The following is a 9,472-nucleotide window of genomic DNA, read 5'->3' as shown; positions in this document are numbered from 1 at the left end:
GTGAGAAGGTGAAGGATAGAGGCGTACTTCTTTGTTTCTCTCATCATGGAATGCTTTCCCCCACACCGTTTCCCTGAGCTTTCCTAAGCGAACGACGCATGGTCCGCCCTTGGGCCACGCCTAACGTCGGCTTTTTTTTTTTTTCAGTCCCGCCCGCCTTGCTCTCCCCAGTGGTGTTTTACCCTGCCCGCCGCCAATCGCTTTCCGGCAGGGTAGAACACCACTGGGGAGAGCAAGGCGGAGAGAGGGCCAAGGCGCCCTCGCGCGCAGGCCACACGCGAGGTATGATGTTCAAAGTTCATGTAAACAAGCTGCCGTCTGCGTGTTTAGGCTGCGGCGATCGCGGTTGTGTCGACCTGCCCCCGTGGATCGTTTTTTTTTTTTGCGTTGCTGTTTCACAGTGTTTTTTTTTATTATTATACCTTTTGCTGCTTCCTTCGCATGGTTGACGCTTGAAAGGTGACACTAGGAGAACACACGCGGCTGCCTTTTTATTCTCTTTGGCCTTTGTATTGGGTTGTATTTAGTTGGTCGCCATGTATTATTGCCGCTGAGGCTGTGACCAAGTGAATTTAATTTATCAACAGCATTTTCGTCACAAACAGGAAACGAAAAAACGCCATGACAATTTTACAAAATTATCGAAGACTAATGCACCCAGATGAAATGGTAAATAGTTATAAAGTATTTGTGGCACAAACACGAAGCTTTCCTAATGTATAACTCTTTTTTCAGGAAATGCATTTGCCTGCATTTGAATCGGGACGTTGAGGAAGCTGTGAAAACTCAATATGTGAGTGGTTGGCTAGATTTCTACGAATTAGTCAGATTATACTAATTCAGGACGATGAAGAGCCCTCTTTTTAAATTATTATTATTTACTCTCTTAATTATTATTTTTTTGTGTGTTTTCCACACTATGGTTTTTATTTGATAGTTTTTTTTTTTTCACTCCTTCTTCAACCACTCTTGACGCTGATGGCGACCTTCATGGTATTTGCTGTTATATATATATATATACCTTGTTGGGTTGTGTAGCCACTTAGTAGCGGTCCTGAATTTTCTTCTGTATGAGAAAGGTCTTTGCGAGAGGTGATGCTGCTTATGTAGCCTCTAATGCTGTAATATATCGAGGTTTTGTTTTCTTCAGAACGACTTTGAGGAAATTGAAGGAGTACGAAAAAAATGTGATGCATTCAAACAGTGTTAATGAAGTGATCCAAAGGCGCCATTATGTTTTGAAAAGGACTGCAAATCTTAATTTTTGTAATATTACGGAGAATACACTGGCTGACACTCCTTCAGGTTACATTCAGGATCCTGCTAATCGTCCAAAGAAGATGGTAACTTACAAGAAAACAACACAGGAGGGGCAGACAGCTCTAGAAGAGATGGAACGTGAGTATGAGTTGATGCACCGTGAAGAATTGCTATACAATAGCCACACAACCATTGTCATACAAAAATGGAAGGAAATCGTTTTGCAGATCAGTAGTACATAAGAAGAACTTGAGTTCGCTTGTATGAGTCTTAAACATGCGCTTAATGAGTTAGTAACGAAAATTGGATATACAGTGGAAAAAAAGTCATTGAAGTGGTAGATGCAACAATGTGCTACAGAGGGTGAAAAGGTGACAATAGATGAGTCTAGTGAGTTTGTCGTGATTAGTAAAAATGATTGCAATCATATGCGGTACATCATTGCGTTGGCGGAGAGAAGGCTCCAGAATTATAAAAGGGCTGAAAGTATTTGTATGGAAATTCTCGCCTCGGATCACTCAAACTGTGATGCCTTGGAGTCTCTTATTGAGCTATACACAGGCACTGAACGTCCTGACAAGCTTCGTGAGTTATTTGACAAAATTCAAGTTTGGACTAATAAGGAGGAAATGAAACCAAATCAGACTGAAAAAGCTGTGAAAGTTTGAAGTACAAAGTATGATGGAAATGGGTCCTATGTATTGGAAGTTGCAATGGTTTTGCTGTCCGATATGATAATAAAGGCTGCTTCATTACATTACGTGGAAAATGGAGAAGGTTCAACATCACATTTCTTTTTAGAAGCAATTTCTCCAATTGTTCATGCCATAGGCTCTCAATATACTTCGCTGTTTTTGGAATCACTCTTTAGATCTATGAATGAACAGCACGTTGCGGCCCGCTTGAAGAGTTCTACGGCAAAGGGTTGCGAAGAGACAATTGAGTGGTGATTAGTTTTTTCAAAGATGTTCTTGGTGCGGAACATGTATGAATTAGTGAAAGACCCCGTACAGTTTGAGTTTTATATTTTATCTAAACTTCATTCTGCTCTTAGATATGCTGGGCGGGAGCATGATAGTTATAAAATATGCGAACGACTTATAACGCTTTATAGGGAAAAATCTTGTAAATTTGAATTACCATCTGGAAAACGAATTCCAGAAATTGAACAGGGATCTCTTAACGACATGGATCCGGCTTACAGATTAGCCATTTTCCAGTTTATAGAGGATCGAACGATGGACTCATTGAGTATTGGAAAACGTTTGTGTATTTAAGCTGTGGAAGAGTTTCCCGACGAGGCATCCCCATGGGAAATTCTAGCAGTAATACTACATAAAGAAGACCCCGTTAACGGATTGGATGACGCTCTTGTTGCAGCTAAAAAGGCATTTTCGCTGGATCCTAAAAAATTGAGTGTTGTCCTCCTCCTCGCAAGCTTGCATAAGGCACAAAAACGCTACCAATTTTATGACACAATGATGGATCGATATCGACTTTTGAGCTACCTCATTTGAAAGTGGAGTGAACGACGAAGATATGAAGGTTACCTTCGAAGAAATAAAAGATTTTGACAAGCGCCACCCTCGTGAAGGAGAACCAGATGCGGTAAGCGTACAGTTTGCAGAATTAAGTGAATACGACGGTAGGATGGAAATCGCACGTACTTATTCTATACTTATTGATAAGGAACCTCGCATTTTTGGTAATCAACCAGTCTTTGCACCCATACTAGATCCTTTCATCAACGCAGAGAAAGCAAATTGGCCAATGAATGGTGGAGATGTATTGAAGTGAATAACATTAAACGATGTGTGATTGACGTTATCTTACGACAGTTACTTGATGTTGTGTGTGTGTGGTTGGGTCTTTTGTGTTCAATTTATCGAACTGGGTGAATTTGTTAATGTAATTATTACTGTATGTATATGCATGTTATTACGTCTTTACTTATTTATTGACCTGAAAAGAAAACGAATATATATTTTTAAAAAGCACCTTCTCTATATATGCATCACTATTTATTTATTATTTACCTTCTTTCTTTTTTTTATGATTATGTGTTTATGGCCTTTGGAATATTCATGGCAAAGAAATTATGTCACATCCATGTGGCGGGAGACGAATTTCTTTGGTTGTGTGAGCGAGCCTTGTTTGTCTTAATACTGCGTTGATTTATGTGTAAGGTGAAAACATGAATAGGACAACAGATGACCATGATAGGGCTGAAGAACTGGAAGCGGTTTCGCAGAATGTGTTGTTTTTGATGATGCTCATTTTTTGTGGCGGCACATTCTTCGCGACAAATAAGTCAAAAATACCTCTACCGTACACCGTACTTTTATTTTTGTACGGAATTTTTGTCGGTTTTGCCGCCCACTGGATTACCCCAGACGTTGCCACAGCACTTGGTGATATTCCACCGGAGCTTCTTTTTTACATATTTCTTCCAGTATTGATCTTTGAGGGGAGTTATGCGATGAATGTGCATGCGTTGCGTTATGTATTTCCTCAAATCCTGCTTCTGGCATCGGTTGGGGTTCTGATTAACACATGTCTACTTGCCTTGCCTGTGGCGTGGTTTTTCCCAGAATGGTCCTGGTATGCAGCACTACTATTGGGATCATTGCTATCGGCCACTGATCCTGTTGCCGTAGTGTCATTATTGAAGGGTCTTGGTGTTGACAGTAGGATTACTGCTATGGTAGATGGTGAGGCAATTATGAATGATGGTACAGCTATCATTGCGTTTAAACTTCTATTACCGGCTGCAAAAGCGGGCCGTATGGAGGACCCAGCGTGGGTAATTATTCTGAAAAGTTTTCAACTTGCATTTTTACCCATTATTGTTGGACCTATTTTTGGATTTATACAATCCTACTGGTTGCGCCGTGCTACAGGTGGTTTGACTAAGGCATGCATTACAGTATCTGTCACATATGTGTGTTACTATTTTGCTGGAAATATTGTAGGTACTAGTGGAGTTTTAACACTATTTTTTAGCGGAACTTTTTTGAGTTTTTATTGCCCATCATTATTTCCTGGTTGCGAAGGGAATTTGATATACAACATTTGGGAATTTTTGGTGCATCTTGGTAACACAATGTTGTTTTCCCTGGTGGGAGTCATTTTGGTGGCTGATGTGGTGCCTACACTAAACATGTTGGACCTTATAATTATTATCTGTATGTACACTGCAATGATTATAGCACGCTTTTTAACGTTAGAGATACTTTTACCGATTTTAAATCTTTTTTCGTATCGAATGTCGCAGCGAGAGGTTGCACTGCTTGCGCATGCAGGACTTCGAGGTGGGGTCGCAGTTACACTTGCCTTGGCGGTACTGCAAACTGGAATTGAATCTGGGGTGAACGTTTTGAAAGTCACATGTGGAGTTGTACTTTTGACGCTGTTTTTAAACGCCACAACCGCCGAAAGAGTTGTGACGCTTCTGGGGCACAAACGTAAAGAGGAGCACAGGCTGGTACAAATGGACTACGCCTTAGAATACCTGCAGGTTGTGAGTCAAAAAACACTTCAAAGAAATAAAAATAAGGCCTCCTACCGAAGCGCTAACTGGGCTGCCGCAGAGGCTTATGTGCAAGAACATCTTTGCAATCCCTATAAAGGTATGAGCTCCTTGAGAGAAGATGATGATATTGTTGTAAATCGTCTTCTTATGAAGGCCTTTAAAGCTTCTTTGTGGAAACAGCGTGATGAGGATCTTATAACTGAAACGGTTGTTTTAATCATCGGTCGCGCCGTCGTGTGTGCTGTTGATGCAGGAACGCTGATTGAAGTTAAGGATTTACACGGAAGAAAATCATCTTCAAATGTCACAATGAATGACGAATTAGAGGCTCGCCTGATAGAAGCAAATCTTATGCCACTATGGGTCACTGTTTTAGAATGTTTTCTGGGTAAAGGATACCTGGTGTGGGCCCACGTGCGTGTGCAGCAAAACGCATTTATGACGCTACTTTCATTCTCACGATGCCTTGATGAGATAAATCCCATTAAGTATCAATACGCAAAAAATGAACAACAAGGACGACGTATTGAAGCTTGGATTACATCACAGAGAGAAGAGGTTCGTCGTGTTATTCGTCTCTTGTACGCAACCTACCCTGCAGCCACAATGTGTGTAGCCACGACCCGTGCTGTCTTGACAGCTGTGAATCAAATTCGTAAAGGTGTGGAAGAGTTGCATGAGTATCATGGGTTTGGGGCAAAACCTACCGCAGCCCTACAAGAAATGGTACATGAGATGCATGAAGGCATACCTCGATCATGGGAAGCGCCGACAATGGACAATGAATTAGTAGTTGAGGCTCTGGCAGCGACACCGTTAGGCCGTGGACTGGATCCCCAAGAAGTTAACACCATAAGTGCCATGGGAAACACGAAGAGTCTAAATGAAGGTGATGAAATAAAACTTGATGAAAAATTCTTTTACGTTGTTGTTTTCGGTTTCTTAAAACCCAAACTTGGTCGTTGGATGGCGTCTGATGAGGGTCAACGTGGCTTTGGATGCGTCCTTGGTCTGGAACATTTTGTGGTTTCCCCGCAGCTACGTGATAATCAGCTGAACCGCTGGGTTGTGACAAGCACGGAGTGCCAGCTCCTTTGTATTGCGTACAGCTGCATTAAACCCTTTCTGTGGGAAAAATCGGTGGCCTCCGTACAGGCCTTTTGGCGTGCTATTGCGGTGCAAACGCTTCTCCCTGCCTTGGAGCATATGATCACGCTGCCACCCAATCTGGCACAATCGTCTCGCGACCACTTTACGAGTATTATGATGAGTGGTGACCCGCTTATTGGCCCAAAGGAGTGTAATGCCAAGCATTGGTCCCGTCAATTTCAATTGTGTTTTTATCTACGTGGGTCGGATACAACGGGTCTCTTTCGTAACGGGCATACTGCGCCGTGCTACATCTCTGCATTTTTTGCTAGACGACTAAAGTGGGAAGATCCACGCGTTGTGCTGTACGCTGTTCCAGTAAATGTAAGCGACAGTGGTTACGTTCCATGGTCAAACACCGCCAACAATAGTCTAAGTGAGCCTTTGCCGCTTTGCAGATCTTCGTCGGTTGAGGTGGATCTTTCCTCTGCAATTATGATGGATTCCATTCCCCATGACATTCCCAGCGTTTTCACAAACGCGGCAGATGTATTAAGCAACATTCTTAGTGGAATTATCTCCGGTGAGCATCACTCCGGGGCCTCTAAGCTTGAGATCCCCTGCGTGGAAGCCAACGGACTTGAGGGTCATGACGTCTGCATCTTGCAAACCCCAGAAGCGTTTGTTACGAATGTGCCATATGTTAATCAACTTTTTCTGCGCTACGCGACCGTATTTGAGGTGCTTTGTATCGCGGCTCTGCGGTACGTTCGTGTTCCGACAGATCCCTTAAACGTTCAGCATGCGCGGTACGTTTCAGAGCAGACCTTGGAGTTTCTTATGACCTTTTTCAACGAGCTGACGCTGCTCTCTTTGGCTCTGCGCCGTCTTGCGCACCGAGAAGCTGCGGCGGTTTCCCTCGACGATCACGCGGCACACTGGGAAGAGGCAGAGCAGGAGCAGGATAACGAACTGGAGGATATGAAGATGATATGCCAAGTGATTAAGTGGAATCGTATGGCGGAGATGCACGGGGCGTTCCAATTACGGATCATGGTGCTCCAGATGAAGTCGCTGGCAAATCGACGCTTTCCTCAACTCGCCGTGTCGTTAAGAGCCCTGGAAGCGGAGCACCCGAGTTTAAGAGAAGCGGATTCCGTGGAAGAGTTGCAACGCATTTTATTGGACCTGAGCTCCCATAAGTAACGAGGTAGCGGGGTGGAGACAAATGTGAGCTATGAAGCATGGGACGTGGCAGTCTACAGTCGCACACGGTGCTGCGTTCCCAGTAAAAAAAAAAAAAAAGCTACGCACATACAAGCTTTTTTTTTTAGATGGAAGGGGTTTACCACGTTAAAATTAACACCGTTCATTGCACAATAATATGACGGTATAAGAGCGGTAAGAGTAATTATTCTGGTGGTAAGAAACATGTCTTTCCCTCCTTTAGGAATAAATAAATAAAAAATAAGGTGGAAGAAAAGAGGGAGCTTGGGGCGTGGTGTCCTTATCTTTTTGGCTCTATATACCGAAGTGTCTCGCGTCATTTATTTACTTTCATACTTTCCTCTGATTTTTTTTTTAACTCTTTACTTTCTTCCTATTCGCAGTGTCACTGCGGTATAGGTTGTCTCCACGATGGACACTGCGGAGGCGGCGGCGTTGCACTTGACGGCGATCTTCGAGAAAATGGAGGTGCCGTGCAGGGTGCAGAATACGAGCGAAAAGGGAAAACACGTGGTCGCAACAGCCGATATCCCGGCGCAACGAGATATTTTTGAAGAGGTACCCATCGTGTCGTGGCCGGCGCAGGGGTACGTGGCACTCGGTATTCCCTTCTGCACACACTGTCTTCGTCAACGGGCAAATACAGCTGCAACACAAAAGCAGGATGATAGTACATGGCACACCTGTGATGGTTGTGGCTCATATTTTTGTTCGACTAAATGTGAGTCCGCCGGCAAGCTCGCTCACCGCATTTTGTGTGGTGCGCTACGGCTGCTTCGTGAAGAGGAGCATGTTGAGTTGCCTGACGCGGAGGCCGGTGGCAGTTCCAGCCGCCCCATTACGAAAGAGTCCTTGGCACGGTGTGTTGCCTGGGTTGTGGCTCGCATCGCGGCATCCATCAAACAACAGCAGTTTAGTGGGGTTCTGCTGGAGACGCAGCACACGGAGCACGCAGACAGCGTTGCCCGGCAGTTGTTCCACCTCGCCTGTGCGCCGTTTAACCGTCTTATCGATGCCCCCAAAGGCACAGAGTTCAGTGATGTGGACGCTGCCTCCTGGTACGGGGCCGTGGATCGTTTGCTGCGCGGGCCCTGCCACGCCGTCCTTTTGGAGGCAATTTCGCCACCGCAATCGGAGAGCGCAGCTTGGGCGCAAGAAATTGTGGACGCTCTGTTGCGTCACGACACGCTGGAAACGTTTCTAGGTCAAATGTCGCTGAATTCGCAGGCCATAAACGGCTTCATCGTCTACTCCTCGCCGGCTGCAGCAGGGGCCGCTTCTGCAGCTCCCTCCGTGGAGTGGGTGCTCAAGGGCGGGGGGGTGTATACGCTGCAATCTGCCTTTAACCACTCGTGTGACCCCAACCTTGCCGTGAGTACGGTAGACGGCACACACGAGATTAGGCTGCGCACGCTTCGTCCGGTGCAGAGCGGAGAGGAGCTGACGATAACATACATCCCACTGGAGAACACCACAACTGAGCAACGGCATGCCATGTTGAAAGGGTATTTTTTTACGTGCCGATGCCATCGGTGCCAAGAGGGGAAGTAATGAAAAACAGAGAGGGAGGAAATGACGATCGTTGCCAACAAATAAACGAGAAGAGGTTGCGTACTTCTTACGCAACTGCGTGATTTTGCTACTGGAAGATTCAAAAAGAAAAGAAAGAAAGGAACGAAGTCAATATTATAAATGAGAATAGAGGCATCGGACAAGGCGAGGATCGAGAAGAGGTGAGACTGCTTCTACCTTTCCACTTCCGTTTTTTTCTCTGTTATGCACGTTACTTCTAACTCTCTTTCTCCCATTCTTCTGCTGCGTTGTATGTTTTCTTTTTTTGGCTTCTTTCTGTACGAGAGTCAACATGTTCACCGCTTCATGACCGCATGAACGCAGTATGGATCCTGGCTGCTCGCCGTGGTGTGTGCCCCGTCGCTGCGGGAACTCCTTCTCAGTGACACCGCGGCGGTGCTGTCGACGCGGCTCCTTGGCAGGCGGCACCTCGCGGCACTGCGACTATTTCGGCGGCGCACGCTCTTTGCGAACACGCAAAAGGACGTGTTAGTGGGATTTGCGACCTCCGCCCTTTTGTGCGGTGGTGCCGGGGATGCTGCTGTCCGTGTTGAGGGGGCGGCGGCCGGCGGTCTCCTGTGTGACCCTGCCTTTGCGTCGGACGACAGTGCGTACTCCACAGGGGTGCTTTTGGCGCCGCTGCGCGAGAGGCGAGGCGGCGTGGTCCCAACGCACACGCTGCACGATTTGCATCGTGCAGGCGCAGACGCAGACGAGCAGCTGGTGGCCCACAGTTCCCCGCGGCAGATTGCCACGGCGCTGCGGCAGGATCTGGACTGGCGGCTTGTCGCT

The 9,472-nt window shown here is 45.7% G+C and overlaps 6 protein-coding genes across 6 annotated transcripts in view, besides 2 other annotated features; all 6 read left to right on the top strand.

Annotated features, from left to right (window-relative positions):
• Window positions 1-1,070: 1,070 nt before the first annotated feature.
• On the top strand, window positions 1,071-1,502 carry TraAM80_06747 (uncharacterized protein; the record flags this gene model as incomplete). Its single annotated transcript, XM_029383579.1, has 1 exon — window positions 1,071-1,502. One exon carries the CDS (start codon window positions 1,071-1,073, stop codon window positions 1,500-1,502), a length of 432 nt encoding a protein of 143 aa, XP_029236626.1.
• Window positions 1,503-1,601: 99 nt separating this feature from the next.
• On the top strand, window positions 1,602-1,928 carry TraAM80_06746 (uncharacterized protein; the record flags this gene model as incomplete). The annotated part of the gene is made up of 1 exon (XM_029383578.1): window positions 1,602-1,928. The coding sequence occupies one exon, from the start codon at window positions 1,602-1,604 to the stop codon at window positions 1,926-1,928; it is 327 nt and encodes a 108-aa protein (XP_029236625.1).
• A 297-nt stretch (window positions 1,929-2,225) lies between these two features.
• Window positions 2,226-2,537, top strand: TraAM80_06745 (uncharacterized protein; the record flags this gene model as incomplete). The annotated part of the gene is made up of 1 exon (XM_029383577.1): window positions 2,226-2,537. One exon carries the CDS (start codon window positions 2,226-2,228, stop codon window positions 2,535-2,537), a length of 312 nt encoding a protein of 103 aa, XP_029236624.1.
• Window positions 2,538-3,278: 741 nt separating this feature from the next.
• Window positions 3,279-3,328: a microsatellite.
• Window positions 3,329-3,454: 126 nt separating this feature from the next.
• On the top strand, window positions 3,455-7,087 carry TraAM80_06744 (Na/H antiporter-like protein; the record flags this gene model as incomplete). Its single annotated transcript, XM_029383576.1, has 1 exon — window positions 3,455-7,087. One exon carries the CDS (start codon window positions 3,455-3,457, stop codon window positions 7,085-7,087), a length of 3,633 nt encoding a protein of 1,210 aa, XP_029236623.1.
• A 245-nt stretch (window positions 7,088-7,332) lies between these two features.
• Window positions 7,333-7,352: a microsatellite.
• A 167-nt stretch (window positions 7,353-7,519) lies between these two features.
• TraAM80_06743 (uncharacterized protein) lies at window positions 7,520-8,659 on the top strand (the record flags this gene model as incomplete). Its single annotated transcript, XM_029383575.1, has 1 exon — window positions 7,520-8,659. One exon carries the CDS (start codon window positions 7,520-7,522, stop codon window positions 8,657-8,659), a length of 1,140 nt encoding a protein of 379 aa, XP_029236622.1.
• Window positions 8,660-9,215: 556 nt separating this feature from the next.
• TraAM80_06742 (uncharacterized protein) overlaps window positions 9,216-9,472 on the top strand; it is a gene marked incomplete at both ends in the record, with an annotated part of 906 nt that continues 649 nt past the window's right edge. Inside the window, one exon of the mRNA XM_029383574.1 lies at window positions 9,216-9,472. This exon is cut by the window's right edge and continues 649 nt beyond it. Coding sequence (XP_029236621.1) covers window positions 9,216-9,472 — 257 coding nt within the window.

Source organism: Trypanosoma rangeli, assembly GCF_003719475.1.
Source record: "Trypanosoma rangeli strain AM80 chromosome Unknown Tra_15.4_contig_00255, whole genome shotgun sequence".
Taxonomy (NCBI): domain Eukaryota; phylum Euglenozoa; class Kinetoplastea; order Trypanosomatida; family Trypanosomatidae; genus Trypanosoma; species Trypanosoma rangeli.
This window is presented reverse-complemented; position numbering and strand designations above follow the sequence as displayed.